This window comes from Engystomops pustulosus, chromosome 2 (assembly GCF_040894005.1).
Source record: "Engystomops pustulosus chromosome 2, aEngPut4.maternal, whole genome shotgun sequence".
Classification (NCBI taxonomy): domain Eukaryota; kingdom Metazoa; phylum Chordata; class Amphibia; order Anura; family Leptodactylidae; genus Engystomops; species Engystomops pustulosus.
Genome location: NC_092412.1, coordinates 107,561,672 through 107,581,864, shown reverse-complemented (window position 1 = coordinate 107,581,864; position 20,193 = coordinate 107,561,672). Strand labels below are relative to the sequence as shown.

At 38.9% G+C, this 20,193-nt stretch overlaps 1 protein-coding gene across 16 annotated transcripts in view; it reads left to right on the top strand.

The window, feature by feature from the left end:
- The window catches only part of DMD (dystrophin), a 1,566,296-nt gene that overhangs the window by 1,496,602 nt on the left and 49,501 nt on the right, over nt 1–20,193 (top strand). For all 16 annotated transcript variants that reach the window (XR_011853162.1, XR_011853161.1, XM_072135922.1 and 13 more), the window contains 3 exons: nt 13,702–13,903; nt 14,881–14,966; nt 17,419–17,576. Coding sequence is in view for 14 of the 16 variants with exons in the window: in XM_072135922.1 (XP_071992023.1) it covers nt 13,702–13,903; nt 14,881–14,966; nt 17,419–17,576 (446 nt within the window). In the remaining 2 variants the exon portion in view is untranslated. The remainder of the gene's footprint in view (nt 1–13,701; nt 13,904–14,880; nt 14,967–17,418; nt 17,577–20,193) is intronic.

The window sequence follows — 20,193 nt, the reverse complement described above, 5'->3', positions numbered from 1 at the left end:
GTTGGTTAAACAATATGCAATATTCTTTGTAAATGAACACCTTCAGAAGACAATATAAACCTAATGTTCTGTATTCTAGAGGATGACATTGTTGCTATTCACAGGTGTGAAGTGACCGGGGATGGTCACCTGTGATTTGCAGCTGCTGTTGCTAAGTAACAAGCCTGACATAGAAATATATATGTTTATCTGCATGTGTGTTGCAGATATTTTGTTACCATGTAGTGGTGTATATTTAGAAACATATGCCAGGTAACCCTCCATGTGCTTGTATAGTATGAGAACTGCAGAAACAAACACCACAGCCTGTATGATAGCACTCAAGTAACAAGTGCAGTATGTACAAATCTGTGAAAATGACTTCTCGCCCATTTTCTGCTTCCCTTGTATTTGCATGTATAGCTGAACAGATGGAGATAGCTTTGTTAAGTGACAAGCCCATAAAAATAGCTGTGACTGCCAAGAGATGTCTTAGAATTGGAAGCCCTGTGTGTAACAGCTTTAGGGAGAGGTGCTCTCGGGTGAATAGATATGAGGGACGATTCATAGGAAAGGTGAACTCGTGGTAATCTGGTTACAGGGATACAGTCATATATTAGCTAAGTCACCAGAGCGCTGGAAGCAGGGAGAGTTATATCCTGCCAAATAATCTTCTTCACCTTCACTGGTAGTCGCTTCATGCCATACATAAATTATTTTAGCCTGGGGAAATATATATTCTGTCCCCTTGACAGTGGAGGTTGGATTAAATCAATACTGAGACGCTCACTCTTGGTATAACTACGTGTAAAAGGTGTTCTGATGTGGAGGGGTTTTTCTAGCCTTGTAAAGCCTTGTTGAGGATGTTTTTCTGAAAAAAACAATCTATTCACTTAGAGAAGCAATGTATCTGAAACTTTAATCCCTAAAAAATAAAGAACAAATAAAGAAACATTTGATTTATTTTATTGGGTTTTATCTTGCAGCAGTCTGGCCGGGTATTTAGGGGTCTTGCATGCATCAATAAAATGTGTCATTTAGCTATTCGACCAGACGTTCTGAAGATGAAAGATAAAAGAAGTGTCCTAATGGCGCACGCCACTGGATGGCTTCACACAGAAGCATTTCTGTATACAAATACAACTCGCCTGTTTCTCTTGAACATCAGCAGTTTGCCATAAGAAGGATGTGGGCCACTGTCAGAACTACAAGTAATAGCATCTTAACAAAACTAGCCCATGTATTTCCAGTATCCATACTGCTGTTAACCAATTATGAGCAATAGGGGCATTTGAAACAGAGATTGGGTTATGGGCTGAAATTTGGCTCCAATGGTGTTGTGAAAGTTTTCATAACCATTTTTTTAGCTCTAAAAACCAGGAAGCATTTGCATTTTTCACCTAGAGATTTCCTAAATAAGTGTGTCTACCCACTGGGAGGCTGGCAAATACCTACCATAAAACTCAAGTATAAGTTGACCGGAGTATAAGCCGAGACCCCTAATTTTACCACCAAAAACTGGTAAAACCTGTTGACTTGAGTATAAGCCAAGGTTGTAGTCTGCAGCCAGCCGGCCCCCATGTAGTCTGCAGCCAGCCGGCCCCCTGTATGTTAAGCACACACAAAAAAAAAACTTAATACTCACCCTCCGGTGTCCCGATTCCCAGCGGCGGCTCCCAATCCCTGGCGACAGGGATTTCCCCGTGTTACTGCAGGCTCACATGATGGCTCACACAGCTCTGTATGCTGTATAATTAAAAAGTTATTGTCGTCAGAAGAAATGTCGTCTTTTTTTTTTTCTTCGTACAGAAGGCTTTAATATTTTTAAAATGTATTAAAATTCATGGTATCCCTGTGATCGTCCAGACTCAAAGAATAAATGAGACATGTCATTAGGACAGTGAAAACCGTAAAAACCCAGCCCACAAGAAAATTGCACAAATGTGTTTTTTTTCACCAATTTCACAGGATTTGGAATTTTTTCCCAGTACACTGAATGGAACATTTAATAGCGTCACTATTGAGTGCAATTTGTTATGCAGAAAACAAGCCCACACACAGCTTGCTGCTACTTGAGTTCTAGGAAAGGTCTATTTCCCTGGGTTTCTTGTCAGATGAAGTATCACACCCAACATCTTCAGTATCTGTCATCATGTTAATGTTTATTACAAGCTGTGTACCAATATGTACTGTCTGGCATGCATTAAAGGAAACCTGTTATGAGGATTTAGGCCCAGAAGCCATCCCCTGCTATAGTTTGGGAAATTTGGCCTTAAGCAGAAAACCTTTTGAATGTTCCACTGACAGGAGTGGAGAAAAAGTTATGCTGGCCGTGCCCTTCCAGGCTAAAATTATTTCCCAAATGGCAAGTCTGTCACCTTAAGCTACCTTCAGCAGCTCCCACCCACGCTTATGATGTACCTAGAATCAACCCTCCCACTTAACTTAACTCTCCCCTGCCCTGTGATCATTCCATACAGATTTCAAAGTTCTTTTTCATTCTCTTCCACAATTTAGAACTATATCATTCTGTTACTATCAATGACGAAGGGCTTCGTTCCCCACTTACTTTAGCTCTGCAACTTCAGAGACTAATATAAATCTGTTAGGCGATGAAGAATACAGGTTACATAATGACCAGAAATGGTGTTACTCTTCATCTACACACACTGAACTACTGCAAAGTTTGTTGAAAGTCCAGGTATGCGTTTATGTTGTGTTCACGAACACTGAGATTCTGCATTCTTTGGCTACATTCACATGAACGTAAGCGTTCACCGCGATGGAGAGGAGGAGTGGTGAGCCCTCTCCACCCCATTGCGATGCATGGGGCACGGCGCTGTAACAAGGGGGAAAGGTAAGACACGTCCCATCTTTTCCCCGTGTACGGAGCCGTGCATGTGCACCATATCACTCCGTGCAGCCATTGCCATCTATGGGGGACGTATGTATGGCCACAAGCTTGCCGTACTACGTTCCTCTGACAGTCGTGTGAATGCAGCCTTTTAATGCATAAGAATTAGGGGGTATGAGCAGCTTTCATCCCTGATTCGGTGGGCACATGTCGGCACCGGGGAGAGGAGGAGGGGATGAGCGCCGCTCAACCCGCCCCTCTCTAGTAATACATGGAGCACGTTGCCGTAGTCCGACGAAAGATAGGACATGTCCTATCTTTCCCCCAGCTACGTAACGGTGCCGTGCGCCCATTGCTGTGTATAGGGGGACCTATATATGCTGTATATACGTCCCCCATACGTTAGTGTGAATATAGCCAAAGTCTGTCCATGGATCCTATTTTGCTCTTGGACAAGGTATCATATGAGATCAGGCAGATCACTTTAAACGCTGTCATGTTGACCTTTAAAAGGGGTTTTACTAAAAATAAAGTGATAACTTTCTGATTAGTAGGGGTCCAACTGCTGGGACACCCACTGACCTCTGGGATAGGCATCCCTTTGGCAGTTTCATCGTGCACTGCTGCTACATTTATGGAACTGGAGATATTTGCTAGAGATCCTTCTAGAGATACTCGGCATACTCTTCTTTCTCATCTGCTTCTTAGACTTTTTTCTCCTCTCTGTTGCCCTGGGCATTCTCTTTGTAATATGGAAAACACACTATTGATCATTATCCCATGTCCCACATCTCCTTCACAAATTCCTTCACTGTTTGTTCATTATGTTACATGTTGAGATGTCTTGCAAATCTCAATTTCTACTTGAAAAGCTTGTTTGTTTCCTTAGGTGCTAAATGAAAGGTTTGTGTGTGCGCCATTTCATGGCAGTCATGTCCTTTACCTCTTGGATCTTCAAGAATGGCAAGACAGATGGCTTGGAATAAAGTGTTGTAACTGTTTTCAGGACGTTGCTATCTATTAGTGTGAAAAGTTTGTCAGCATTCATGCGGATAATTGAACTGCCACCCAAAAGCTTGAGGGGTTCACTTAATTACCATTGATCCTGATTCCCAGAGGAGGCAAGCGTTTAGCCAAAAGCTAAGAGTTAAAGGTGTTCTGAAGACATCACAGCAATTCCAATCTGCTTAATAAATTGGTATTAGACTGAAGTGTTTGTGTGCGACCCATGGGGAATGTTGCTGATAAACAGGCCTTTCCTTGATTTGCTGATGTCGGACAAGGCACGAATCTCAGCATGGTAAAGGTTTTATTTGTCAGCAAATTAAGAGACAATAGCTTGCAGTCTCACAAATTAGCTTTTTTTTCCCTTTTAGCTTTATAATGAGCTTGAAACTTTTGATTCATAACGGCTTTGGGAAACCATATTTTTAGTATCCAATTAAAACCACTTGCAAGAACCTCACCTATGTTTTCAATGGCAACAGATTTTTAGATTAGTGATCTTAACACAAATTGCATTAAATGGAAGCTGTTGGCAGGAATTTCATTTTAGCAGGTGACAGGCTCCAATAGTGTATTGACTAATTTCTGTAGTTTATAATAGTTTATTTTACATAACCTGGCTCCCTGGCAGCAGCCTGTGGCAAGTCCAAAGGTGAGGCAACTGCAGCCTCTGTGCTCTTGCTTCAGTTTCCTTCACTCATCCACCTCCCTCTCCCCATTTCCCATCATGTGCATGGAGCAGGCAGGGGAGGGGGATGGTGTGATATAGAGGAAGAATGCATGATGAGACACAGGCACACACAGTATGTAGTGCTCCTTGAATTGTGAAGCTGCAGCAAGGAGGGGCTTTGAAATAATAGTAAAAAAAAATATTTAAAAATTTTCAAGCCCCCTTTCCCAAGATCAGATATAAAAATAAACAGTAAAAATCATACACGTTTGGTATTGTCACCTCCCAAAATGGCCATCTTATCAAGATCTAAAAAAAGATTATTCATGGCTGTGAACACTGCAACGCAGAATGGTGAATCGCCACTTTTTTTGACAATTTTACACGCATTAATATTTAATAAAAAATGATTATACAGTCATTTAGGTCCCAAATTGATAAAAATTAACACACCAGTAGGTTTTGTAAAGTATACCATACAATGGTCTGTACACCAAAATGTGAAAAAGTTATTGGCCTTAGAATTTGGTAAAGTGGCCAATAATACCTATAAAAATGTTGGTATCCCTGTGATCGTATCAACCCAAAGAATAAAGGAGAAGTGTCATTTGGAGCGCATAATGAAAACCGTAAAAACTGAGCCCACAAGAAAACACTGCAAATGTTAATGGGGTTGTTTTTATGAACACCTTTATAATGGGGGGGTTATAATTATGTAGACCCTTATATGCAAACCATTAATATGAATAGTGCGTAAGGTAAATGGCCGACATTAAAGTCTCACCTTTACTCATTGGACAGCCCTCTGGCTTACATAGGGGAACTTCTCTTTATGTCTTTGGTATTGTCCTTACATGGATAGTCTCTGAGACAAACCCAATAAAACAGCACAAAACCTAAAGTACAGCAGATTTTCTAATTATTATGTTGATATCATATGTAAGACTGGGTTTACATTGCATAGCAGATGGAGGGTCAGTATACAAGGCATCCAGCAGGAAACACTGGATAAGAAGCGCAGTAGACTTCACTATATTATCATGCTGGACTAAGTATACACTTATAACATGTTTCTGCTCGTATCACAAGCCTTTATCAACCATGGTTGAGAGGCTTGTGATGGGAGCCGAAACATGTTCTATTGTCCCTGTGGTAATATGCTGTAAGTTGTGTTTTATACTAATAAATTCTTGAGCTGATGACGAGTGCGAGAGCCCAGATCATTGTTGGATATATTACTGTGGCATTGACCGGACCCTGAGGCCCGCTAACCTACAGAGTGCCGTCTACCTATGAGAACCTAAGTATGCACTTGGGCTACAGGGGGACAGATGCAACTCTATGGCTCCGATCCTCTACCTGTGTTGGGTGTTTCTGTAGTGATGTAACTGTCCATATATGGACAGTTATGTCACTCGGGAGATGCCCTGGATGTTCACTCCTGTTTTCAGGTGGGGCGGTCTTAACTAGAGAACAAAACCCACTATATGAGCATGCAAGGAATACGTTGTAGCCCTCCATTGTAAGGATATGTCGGGAATCCCCCTGACAAGAGGAGAAAAACGAGTTGTGACTCTAACTTAAGCCTTTGTTCATCAGACAATGGGGCACATTTACAAAGGGCTTTACCCTCATTTTTGTCGGACTGTGCATGTTCTTCTAGGCTAAAACGGCTTGCACAGGTATTTAAGAAGTGTCTGCGCTGCCATTGTGGCGCACGCAACAGTTTTGTGGCGCAGCTGCGCTGGCCTCTATGCCACACAAATTGGGCAGCGTTCTGTTGGTCGGTTTGACTGATTTGGACCGAGCGCCATAATTAACTTGCAAATTGTCACACACCCTATGTTAAAGGAGCACCACTGTTAGGCCAGTGCAGGGAAGCAACAAATTCATGATTTCTGGCGTTTTCTTAGTGAATCGCCGCACCCAGCATTATACATGGAAATAGCAATTTTAGTGCACCAATCGACTTTCTAAGTAAATGAGCCCCATTATTCTGGATTGCTTGTAGAACACTTACAACCATGCTTTAAGGACTTTGTCAGCTTAAAATTTGGGTTCTTGGGAACAGAACAGGAAACCATCTGGGTTTTTTCTTGGGATTTATAGTGTGTTCTCCATATACCGCCTTCTGTGTTGCCTTCACTTCAATGGTGGTTGAAGGGGCTCACCTGCAGGAGGTCACATATTGGAATATATAATGAACTGAATACAAGACCTTTTCAAATTCATGTGTGCAGCTTTTTATCTGCCCAGTCCTCTGTGAATGTAGCTGTATAATACGATAGTGGTTTTAGTGCTGTCTTAATTAGTGTGTTAAGTGTGTGTCTTATTGATTTAGATGTAGTCAGCCTCAAGTTTCCATCTGAATACAAGAAATATTAAAATAGCGCTGTGCTTGATCGCTGTGGCAGAAACTAATGACTGTGACTAATGTGCAGGTTATCTGTATCGCTAATGGTTCTGCACTCTCTAGGAAAGAGAATATCATCTGCTTACCAGCCATGTCTCTCCCTTGTATACAAAACATTTATGATTACATGCTTGACTTGCATGATTTAATGGGACTCTTAATTCTCATGGCGTAAAGAATTTATTGGATTTTCTAAAAGATATTAAACTCAAAATTAAAATATTTTTTAAAGCCCCTCTAAATGCTCAGGCTGTCAGGGCTATTCTTTGATGAGCCGCTAATGAGAAACTGGATCCAAGGCATTTTTAACACCACGCTACAGTTAAAAATCGCACTGTATAGATTTGGTTTCTTAATCACAAGGAGTCAAGGATATTAGAAGATATATTGGTGTGAGTGAAATGGCAGCAGGTTGTGTCGCACAATGGCTGAGGTGATCAAATCAATGTCGAGCAGTTCACTATGGCTGTGACACGAAAGATAGCTGTAAGTAGGCAACCCCAAAGTACCACACCACTTACACAGCAGTCTACTTCCTGTGGCAGCAGGTCCTTTAATCTCACATTTGATGACATCATCAAAGGGCCTGCAGCGAATGGAGTTAGTCGCAAAACATGTCTGCTATAAATCTCTTGTATGTGAGCATGCCTTCAAAAAAAACTATTAGTTGTCCCTGGGGAAAGGAAAATAGATGATAGAGGATCAGCCATCTCCACGCCGAAAACTGTTCCATTTACATCCTTGCTGTCAAAATCTTAAAATAGTATTTAGTGATTTTTTTTTTTTTTTTCATACAACATATGTATAGAGTCCATTTCTTCTAAAGAAGGGTTCTTTTATAGCTGTACTTATATACACAATATATAAATGCTTTTGCCATCACTCTATAGCTAGAAAAAGGAAAAGTATTGACATTAACAAAAAAGAAGGCTACGGGGCAAACATATTGTAAACTTCTAGTCAGGAATTCTCTTCCTTGAAAGAGCGCTGAAACATTGGTAACATTGTATTAGCAGTTATTGTCATAATGAAATAATGAAAATGCGCACAAATTTCACTTAAATGTTAAAGAATTAAACACAAATTTGATGCTAAATTTCTGTGCATACGTACAACAATTGTCACAGAAATGTAGAATCCAAAACTTTTTTCCCAGTCTGGTGTGACATGGTGTGGGTGGTTTGACATTTTTGTAATCCTGCTGCAAATGTCATACATATATAGCATGTTTGACAAGTTGGACATGTGGAAATCCTGAAATGGTTCATTCTTTTCATTATTAATTTTTTTTTACTAGAGGTGCCTCTATATTTCAGTCAAAATTTTTATCCCAATTTCGTACATTGCTGAAATAACTATACAGGGTTAAAGGGACAGTGTACCCCATTCAATTAATGGCCCTCTCGGGTGGGGGCATGAAATGAATTTTATAGAATTTTTTTTTCGTGAAATCTCATGAAATAAATAATAAAAATCTCCTTCTAGTGATGTGAAATATTTTTCCTGAGATGAGTCAAGTGCTAGAAGCTTAAGGAGGTAGTGTCAATTCAGATGCTCCTACCTTTGTTTCTATAGTACCTAAAAATATGCTTGAGGTTTTGTGATCTACAGAACTGGAGATTGAGTCAATTAAAAACATAGTTGGAGATACTAGCAGCAGATAAAGATCCAGTAACCACATATTTTATTATCCTAGATTACAGAACCACACGTCTGATGCCATCTGAAGATGATATTCTTATATTAGGACATCAAACTGATTTGCCTGTATAACCAAAGAAAGTTTATTATGAAGTGACGCTCCCTTTGTAGTTTCTAAACTTGACTCTTCTCTGCTCAGTTTCACATTGAATGGAGAATTTTATATTACAGAGGGAATTCTAGAAAGTACATTTCATACCCTACCTGAGGGTTCTAGCAGTTTAATGGGGTAAAATCTGGTGTTGTCTTCCACCTTGGATGTCCATTCTCTGGTTAAACACTTGATGAAGAAGCTATTACATCTTTGTTCTATCCTCCATTGCCATTCCCTTTCAGATCTCTGCTGTGGAAGCGGCAGCGACTGTTAAAGAAGTATTGCTGTCTTCAAGGAGAACGGAGTTCCCTGGAGATCTATTTGTTTCTGCTGTGTCTACAGTGCATAATGTACTGTGTCCAAAGCAAGTAAAATATAGCAAGGGACCTGCTAACAGGAACACTTTAAGTTGTGTCTTGTTTTTAGAGTTTTTACCTATGCACGTTTTCTTATGGGTGTTTGTATAGGATCCCTTTGTACTTTGTTTAGTGATCCATTAAATATTAAACATCTTATACCAAGTAAAATTATGTGATAGATAATGGTTGACTGAGAAGTTAGAGGTGGAAGCAAGAACATGCTGACTCTCTCCTACACCAAGTAATAAAGTACAGGGCTGATATTTGTCTTGAAAGGCGCTGGGATTTACTAGCAAATATATCCATTGTTGGTGGTAGTAATAAATGAAAGACCTTTTGAAATTAATTTCTCATTAAAATAATATCTGTGCATAATAACTTGGAGGCCAAGATGCCAGCATGATATCTTGCTTAGGTATTTATATCTTGGGGATAATTAAGGTGAGGTTAATCATATGTTAATGAATGCATGTAGAACTTTTATCTATAGAATTATAATATGGATTTGTAATAGCAGGGATCCTGTGGAGTTTTACATTGCCAGACCTGTATTAGCACTTAGAAGTCGCCACAACTACGAAGAACAATGAAATAGGGCAGTGGTGGCGAACCTATGGCACGGGTGCCAGAGGTGGCATTTGGAGCACTCTTTGTGGACACCCAGGCCAAATTGCCCCAACCAGTTCACCAGGCACGACTCAAAGAATGTACATGGTGTTCTCAGCATTATTTTGAGGCAACATATCCTTGGCTTCTTCGGACTGTAGAAAGAGTGAGAAGGTATGTACAGGAGCAGTTTATCGATGGAGGCCCTTCTTCTGTTGAATTTGTGGCAGAACAGAGAGCAATAAGTTGTTACTGCTGAAATAGTTGTGTTGGCACTTTGCAATAAATAAATGGGTTTTAGTTGTTATTTGAGCACTTGGTCTTGAAAAGACTTGCCATCACTGACATAGGGTCAAGCTGTTTATCCTGACGACCACGGTAGATGTGACTAAAACCACAGTTGGGGTGGTCTACTGGAGAGGTCTTTATGTGGTGAAGTAAATACTGTTTGGTTAATGATTGCATATGACAATATAATGCAGAATGTACCATTTAAAGGCGTCAACTCAAGCCACAAGGTGGTACGAGAAAATGAGCTGTGTAAATCAGCTCTGTAGTTTCAATTGAGAATTGGATGGATCCTCTCATTGGTGTGTATATGGAACATAGATACAAGATCCATGAATTACATGAACAGGTTATTGATTGTAGTAGGCAACATGTAATGGTTCATTGCACCAGGGGTTGTAGGACACTGAAATGATTGCTATCCCTTTCCCTCACAGATTATATCCCAGACGTCTTGCACAAAGAGAATTAACATTCATTTAACCCATTAGCCTCAATGAAATAAATAAAAACAGAATTGGGCCAAAATGTTTTTCTGAAAACTATTATGGTTTCTCTGATGCTAAGCTCCATACTGAAAACAAGCCTTAGCTATAAATATAAGCCTTACTCCAAAAATAAGCCTAGATGTAAAAATTCACAGCTTCATCGTATTCTCTGAAGACTGTAGACCTCTCCAAAAGAATTGCAATACCTATCACCTCAGTGCCAGGTTCTCTCATAAGGATTGTGTTGTGGAGCTTGCTGTACCTGTAACTATTGCTGTAACTCTTTCTTGTCACTAGGGGGAGCCTTCAGCTTCACATGGCTACAGCAGAGCATGTGCATGACAGATGACAGTTTGTCAGGAATGACATTGATCTGTCTAACTTGCCAATTGTATTGTTTTCTGTTATAACGGGGCTGGGGTGTGAAATGTTGATTCCCTCCCAAGAATAAACACAGAATATTTTTATATTTATTTCCTATATAAAAATATCTGATTTTTCATTCCAAAAATGGGTTAGGCCTTATAAGACCATGTCGATTTTTGGAAAAATTTGATATTTCGGGCTATTACTACTGAAAGTGGCTCTACAAGTTGCAGATTCATTTGGTGTACTTAGGTTTTTAATAATGTCTTATCATTTTGGCTCTTTTTTTGATGAAAACAAAATGACTTTGTGGAATCTGTGTTTTACTGGCAGAAGTTTTATTGGTCAAAACTGCTGGAAGAGTGCCTTTAAATATGTCCAAATGTTCCTGATATTAAAGTTATTACCTAATGGAATGACTGGTTTATTAAGTATTATCCACATGTTAGCACTTTACTCAGGTCTGCAATGGTATCAGACACAATACATCCTGAGAATCCCTATGATTAGTGAATAGAACCTACTTGAAGTTTTTGTAACTGTATCATGGAAAAAAGGCATTTCTTTGTTGAATTTTGATTTGGCTATATGCTGTATATTTCTAGAGTGGACTATAACCACACACCTCAAAGGGAACCTGTCATAAGGAGCCCTTTTTCTGTTTCCCCGTGTCCTCATAGAAAAGTATGCACACTGCCAAAGTGTTTTTATAATAAAACTGCCTTTTTCTAATAAATTGTAAAGTTAGATGAAAGTTAACCTTTGTCTGCACAGCAATGTCCCATGGGAGTGGCCAGTGAGAAGTGGGTACGAACCACTCCTCACTGGTCATTCCCATGGGACACAGAATGCTGCTCTGCAGAGTAAACTTTCATATAACTTTTTTTAATCTTGAAAAAGACAGTTTTATTATAAAAACACTTTGGCAATGTGCACACAATGGGACAAGGGGGAGCCAGATGATGGCTCCCTATTAACTATTGGTTTTCTTATAGAAGTTAATCTCCTTCTGCTATCTTGTTCTTTTTGTTGCTCCCCACAGTAAGATGTGTTTAGGTACAAGAACACTGCAGTGAGGTCTCTGGATCGTACCATTTATTTTACTTTGCCATAATTCTTATCTTCCTTCTGTATTGCCAGTACCTCCATTAGTCGAGTTGTTCAAATTTGCTGTTTGTTTTTCCAAGTATTCACTTCCTTTAGCTAGAAGGTCATTTTTAAACTGCTAAAGATAAGATAGGTTTGATTGTGTTTTGCAAAGGTATATTAGTTAGGATTGCAAAATTGACCTTTCTTTATACTATCATATAAAGGAACTTTTGTAAAGGTAACCATTGGTCATATTTAAGTGTCCTAGTGAAACGTGTAAGATCTATGGAAGTGCATGATACTGGGTGCTAAAAACTGTAAACTCTGCTGCGGCAGACTCCTTTAGTTTAAAGGGAACCCGTCATGCAAAATAACCCCCCTAAACTAAATATATTTTCATAAACTGCCATTAGAGAGCATTGGCTCTATCCCTTCATTGTCACTCTACATGCCTGTTAACCTAAGCAATAAGGTCCGAAAGCTGTATGCAAATGACCTGTGAAATGTCCAATGAAGCATTAGCATATTTAAGCTGTCCACTCTATTCATAAGTGGGAGGCACAGCCACACCCCCAGTGCATGACTGACAGCCTGTATAATGATGTGAGGCTGTATAATGATGTGCTTCCTGGTGGCCACGCCCCCTGCAGCCTGTGTGTGTATAGGAGAGATACAACAGCTCCAGGATGTAGCCATGTTACAGCAGAACATGTCAGATTCATGTGTAGCTGCTGTCTGTGTCTCTCACCTGTGTATTAGGAGGATGCAGCATGTCAGCAGATGACATACACACACTAGCCATGCTTTACTATACATTACACACAGACATGAGCAGGGGGAGGAGAGGGGAGGAGTAACGGGTGACATCACTGCCTCTGACCATGTGACCAGCCTCATTTACATGATAAAGAATAGATGATTTTACAATGAATAATGTATGAAATGACTAGATAAAGGCTGGGATGGATCCTTGTGAGCTGCTCCAACAGGTAGTAGTGACAGGACAAGTGACACAGACCTGATGACAGGTGTCCTTTAAGCCCAAATAATGTGTTGGTGGCCGATTTTATTGTGCAACCTAAGTCACATTCTCCTCTGCTGGTCTGTGCCCTGTTTTGATGTATCGTTCTTAAAACTGTCTAATATGTGATGAATGTGGCCTTAGACTTACGTGAAGGTGGGTTTCAGCAATATCCATCAGTAGAAATAATAGGATTTCTATTATAACATCATGTATGTTTTATAGTATGTTACTAGTGTTACATTTCAGTGATGAGAAGCCATGGGTTTTCTCCCTTCTGTTTTATATTGCACTCTAATTCTAGCTAAAGCGCTATAAATAGGTGAAAATATAGTGAAATATGACCAAATATAATCCTAATGTGCTTGCAGGCAGTACATATTCATCATACATTACAGCATGTGCACACACAGCATATTTCTTCTTCATTATTCCTGGATACTTCATGCTATAGAGAAAAGGTATTGTTTTCATTAAACTGATGTTAGATAAGGGCCTTTTTCAGAAAGTGTCAACACAGCCTGCACACGGCATTGACCTCTTAGAAATTAGAGACGTTCCACACAATTATTAGCAGTATGCTCAGGTTCCTATGGGACTGAGCACATTAAATTACCAATTACTGCTCTCTGACTTCTCTGTATATACCTTTAAACCACAAGGGACCACATGCATACTCGGATATGTGTGTATGTCTAAACTTTTATTATTATTTGTTCCATCTCTCGTCTGCCTATGATATGTTAAATATGTATTTTTTTTTTCCAGTGGATTTACTGGGCTTGTCTGCAGCTTGCGATGCCTTGGACCAGCACAACCTCAAGCAGAACGACCAGCTTATGGACATCTTACAGATTATTAATTGCTTAACCACAATTTATGATCGCCTGGAGCAAGAGCACAACAACTTGGTTAATGTGCCCCTCTGCGTGGATATGTGCCTGAACTGGCTCCTGAATGTTTATGACACGTAGGTGGTGATTTCAATGTACAGGATATATGGATTAATAGGGCAATCAAAATAGTGTTGCTGGCTAGAAGCAGCAGGTTAGAGGCCACAGCTGAATGTCGGCACAAGATCACAGTATGGCTCTATTACTACTTTATTCTACTTTGATACAGTAGATACTAAGGCTTTACAAAACATATATTTATACATTTTAAAGCAAATCTACCCTCAAAATTGTATATATAAATAAATGGTAGATTTTCTTTAAGACTAATAGCAGTAAGGCCTCATGCACATAAACGTATGATTGCCCAGGCGAGGCTAGAGTCGGGTACAGAAGGGAGGAGAGGTGAGCTCTCTTAACCCCGCCTTATTGAAAGCAGAGGGGCTGCACCATGAAAATGGAAAAATACAAGAAATAACCGAAGACTGTGTATTTTGCAATCTGCTCAATATTTAGAATCCTAGCATCTGAAATATATAAATCAGAAATTGCAATGGTGTGAGAATATTGCAGAGAATTTACTTATGCGGAGTTCAATAGTGCCCATGGACTTGATATTACATCTGTAGCAAATGCATTATAAGTTTTTACTATGTAAGTAATGATTTGGAAAGGTGCCATACACCAGTTACAGAGAAAATATAAAAAAAAAACTTTAGCGACAGAGGATTTTTTTCCCTTAAATTTATTGGCGATTACTGAAAGCGTAACTAAACTTTCAAAAACATTTTAAAGATCAATAGTGCAGATGATAATAGTAAACATTGTAAAATAATTTATTAAGGAAAAAAGTTTCTTTACCCCAGACATTCCTTATTTAAACGGTTTGCGTAAATCAAGGATAAAGGAACCCAATAAAGTGTCTAATGACTTTACAGACAATCACTGGATATTCTGATCACCTCAGAGAGCTTAATCATAATAGAATATGAAGTATTAGTGTAGTTGCCTATTTGAATGGAATTTGCAGTCTTATTTTTTAATTCACTCCTAGGGGTCGGACTGGAAGAATCCGTGTGTTGTCTTTTAAAACCGGTATTATATCTCTTTGTAAAGCACATTTAGAAGACAAGTACAGATGTAAGTATATTGTTTCATGACTCTTGGATTATCCCACAAAACACTAACATTAATGTATTGTTCCAAAAAATGGACATTGTCAAATTTTAACGGTATTTTAAATGTTTATTGCTACGTGAGATGAGGATTCGTAGTTTCTAATCTACCTGGCTACTCTGTGAACCCAGTTCCTTTTATATTTAAGGAGCTTTAGTTGGTATTGTATGCAAGAATACTCAGTGTATTTGCCAGTGATTTTAAATTCCCTAATGAGTTATGTGGTTTATTAATACTGGAGAGTAGTTTAAGCATATCCACCCAGATTATTAAAACCCACAGATTTTGGCTAGTTTGGCAAAGCATTCTATATGTCAGTGTCTCAACATGTGCAGGGAAAGAATGAGTATACATATTGGAATTTGGCATTCTTTGTTCCCCAAGGTAATCCCTTGCCTTGAGAGTCTGAGGTCTGTTTAAGTTATGGTTTCCCATATCCCTTGTGACTAGCCAATCGGAAGGTGTTTAAACCAAACCCAACTCTTGCCATAGAAAGGTCTGATGAGGATCATAAATATTTAACAAGTGTGTCATGTCTCTGATAACTAAAATGGCCATAACTTGGAGTTTCTTTGACTTTAAAGATTGTTCTGAAAAATCTGGGATAGGTTCCAGAGATGTTAAAAAAATATTGATAATAATTACAAGTGTAATCTGTATGTTTCAGGATCATTTTTCCACATTCATTTATGTTCAGACAAATTCCAAGTTGTAAACAAATCGGTAAATCAAAAGTGCTGAACTTGAAAACACGCTGAGGCTTTAGGACAAAAAAGCACCAAAACAACATGGTGCTAATGGAGGGAGCTGGGAACAGCCTCCAGAGGGTGATAAAATGGCAGCACAAAGAAGCACAATCATTTATCTGTGTCATGCTTGTGGCTTGCTTTGAAACCTTACTGGAAATTGTGCTTAGTGGCAAGTGCTTATTTATTAAACAGTCTTGTCACTTGGAATAAGGGGAAAATAATTTTACACAGAGCTAATTTTACCTTTGTGTAAGCGGCTACAAAAAGAAAATAAAAGGTCAGTTGACAAAATATTTATTTAAGGGTGAGCAGCATGTGGAAACCCCAAAACGAAAACGGGCAGTGGCGTTGAGGGGTTAATAATACTACTATAGGAATAGCGAGAAACGGCAGTCTTTTTACGTAGATTTGGTCTATTTGCAGGTTACGCGCAATCTAACTTTGGAAGCTAATATCTCGAATATAATATCCAATCTAGCAAAACATCTAAAAGCTACAAATATTATTTCTACCATTCAGATATGTGATGGAAAACGAACCCAAAATGTGCCTAAGGAAAGGAAAACTAAGCCGTATGTGCTCTTTGGAAGTTATGGGATTTGGACCCACTTTTATATCATGGGTCAGATTACCAAATAAGGATTTTGCCACCAGAGTATTTGGGAATAGGCTTATATTGAGATCTTTTAGGCTTCATCGGGCTACATAACAGGGATGCTTTTTGTTTTGGTAGTGGAATCCTTGGCTTCTAGGGTTCTAGGTCTTTTTAGACTCATATTATCCAGTAAATATCTGGGAATACATATTTTCTTGAAAGTCTCAGATTATGTAAAACTAAACATTATTCCCTTAACTCCATAACACAAAATGCTGTAATAGTACGGCACTGCAGGAATGTACTACCTAGAAAACACTGTACTATTACTGACACTGCACTCTAACAACCATATTTGGAGATGATGCCGATTGTGGTTGTTAACCCCTTACACACCGAGGTCACCGAGTTAATAAAATCTCATCAATAAGCTAGATTCCCCAAAAGTATCTGTAAGATAGTACAGAGAGTACATAAATGTGCAAAAAAAGACCCTTTTGATCTCCTTAATTTGCTGCAATGAAACAAAAACTGAAACCTTTTCAGAGGTCTGAATGCTTTTCGTACAAGATCTCCAGACATTTTTGATAAATTTGGTATGGGCTTATCCAAAAACTGTTTTATAAGCTTAACGGAATTCTGGCAAAAGCTTGACAAATAATAACCTTTCAATCACACTTAGAATTCAGTGGTATGTTACCCTGGATGAGTTGGCCAAGGGTTTACTCTTGCATGTTGAATCGATGTTGGAGAAGCTGTGACTCTCCCACTTCCTCTACACTTTTACATGTGTGGTGAAACTGTCCAGTAGGAAGGGTGATAGGATATGCTGTTACTAGGGCCTTGCAACTAATTTTAAGTAGGTTTTTTATGTTGTCGGGAGAATTTCTCTCCCAGTTTTTCTTTTTTTCCTTTTTTGTTTATGAAGATATTCCAGGAATTAGTGAGTCGAGCAAGATCATCATAGTCAATTATTTAAAGGAGAAGAAAGTCTCAAGTGAATGTGATTTCAGTGATTTGTAACACTCGGTTGTCCATCCTGTATCTTACAATGACACATTTCAATGTCTAGATCTTTTCAAGCAAGTGGCAAGCTCTTCTGGATTTTGTGACCAACGAAGACTGGGTCTTCTCCTCCATGACGCTATTCAGATTCCACGGCAGCTGGGCGAAGTGGCCTCCTTTGGTGGAAGTAACATAGAACCCAGTGTCAGGAGCTGCTTTCAATATGTGAGTTTTTTTTGTCCTATATTACTCTTCAGCATTTATATATTGAATCTGTTTTCAGGAAATGGGTGCACTTTTTCCCAAGGGTTTTCTCCCAGAATCTCTCATTATAGGTCTTTTAATCTCTATCTTGGCACCACAGTCTGAGTGTTTTGTTTGCTTTGCCTTTTGTTTAATTTTTCTTTCTACATAACAAACATAGCTCAGAAAACAGCAGGGTTCCAGCAAACTTAAGCTTCTTAAAGATAACAGGGATTTAAAGATTTGTTTTTGATGACTAAAGAATATCCGTAGAACTGCACTGTCTTGATTAGGGGTGTATGTTTGGAGTTTTCATCTAAGTAACTTTAGGATTTTCTTGGAAAGGAAAAAAAAAAGACATTTTATAAGAAGGTTTTATTCTCTACCTGCATAATTCCTCTATTCAACAATTTTGTGCACAAATGAACATTTCTACTAAGCACATGTATGACATTTGTGAACTGTTCATTTGGTGTACACTCTAATATTTTTGTTGCCTTGAATACTCCTAATTGTAATTGTAGGTGACAGCAATTTTTGCATTTTAAGAGTACAATCATTTTTTAATGTTGTCTGCTTTCTGCTCCATACACTGCGGACAGGGGATGTCAAACCCTCACTGATGTGCTACTAATTGACTGTCAATATTAAAAGGAATTTGTCAATAGATAAACCACTGCCAGCATGTTTTTTTTTTCATGGCCCATCATCGTGGCATCATCTAGAATATTAACTTTGAAGGGAGATATAAGTTGGTTGTATAAAAACGCCCCCTATGCTGTGATTTACATCATACACCAGACTTTAGGAGGGCCGGTTATGATGTCCTTGAGTGTGGGACCAACAATTACAGAAAAGGGGCCATTCTAAAATGGGGAGAGTTTGAGTTCAGTGCTTAGCTTTCCTTTTCACTGCATTTATATAAGCATTAAGCATCTCAATTGAAGGTTGAATTTTTTTTTATTCCTCCACATTGGGCCATGAAAGGTGGAAGGTGTTAATCTGCTTGACAACATTATGATAGGCCCGGTTGACCTAATAAACCACTTTCAGCAGAATGACAGCTTCCCTTTTGAAATTGTTAAAAAAAAAAAAATGAATGACCACTATAATAATATGCTACAGTGTCATTAAGGCTGCATAGAGAGGATTCAAGGACTGGTTAGTAGTTCAAGTACATTGCATAAATGGTGACGCTAGGAAGTACAATTCGTTCCACAGATAACAAACCCTCATGCAGCTCAGTAAACAGAAAAATGAAAGTTATGGATTTTGGAATTTATGAAGTGAAAACTAGAAACCGCATTGGAAGAGATTGTTTGCATTAAGGGGTTATGGGACTGTTATCACTGCGGTCAAATGGAGCAGATCTATTTCTATTACAGGTTCTGTGCCATGGGATTACAAGAAATGTATAGCTCATCCTTTCATTATTTGCTAATGCTACTTGCACACTGTCTATATTTAGCATTAGGCTCACACTGGTAGCCCTACCATTCTGTACAACCAGAAAAACACAGTTGTGTTTTGTGGTTCTTATAGGCTCTTTACACTTGTAGCCACTGGTTGAGGTAATCATTTTAGTCCAGTATTAGCTGTGGATTTTATCTTGGTTCAGTATCATACACATGTATTACTTTCAATTGTTCACTGGATTAGTGCAGCAAGGGAACAGCCCTCCTTTTCTTTCTCCTACATTAACTATTCTGCGTACAATAATTCCTCTGCCATGCGTGGGCTGAGATATTCTGACAGTCCTAACGCTGGAGCCTCGTAACACGTAGTACCATGGAATACTGAGCAGCATTCTAGTATTGTGTCCTAACCAAGCACAGGTCCTCACAGAAGGGAATACCAACTGTCTGCTTACAATATGCTACAAAACAAATCTCCATCATCTTGGGAATATAATACAGACTCAATTTTTACCAGTGACCCAGGGCAAGCTATTTTATCTTTCCGTGCCTCAGTTTACTAAAGTGTAATTGGGTGAGAAGTAATAACTGTAATAACAGCATTGCTTCATCCGAAACCCGTCTTTCCATCAGATTTGCCACTCAGAGTAAATGTTTGCTTGCAGATATATTTGTATAGTGCTTTTCTTACAGACTTACAGCAGTAAAATACAAATGTGAAGGTGAGGCTGGCATATTGAATGCATCCGTTTTTTATTAAACCAGATAATATAAAGCATTATTATATACAAGCAGGAGACCACTGGTTGCCACTTTATAACCAGTTTTCGAACACATTTATTATCAGACTAGCATATTGACTCTTACTGACTCTAGTATTTTTGTTGTCAAAGCAGTCCTAATACCTAAGAGAATGTCTGGTGTCACTCTTCTTCATTCTATGTGAAGGCTGGAAGTTTGTTTTGAAGTGAGCTAAATAAATTCAGGCTGTGGAGAGGGCTTATTTTTCTTATGTAAAATCTCTTGCCAGTTGCAGCGAGTGTCCACTTAAGCCAGAAGTATGTTTCGATCTTCATCTACATGTGCCAGAACCATGCAATACCATCCTTTGCACCTCTCTGCTTGGGCTTGTTTCCAAAAGAGCACAGTGTGAAGGTGACATATGGCCAGAGCGGATGCAATGA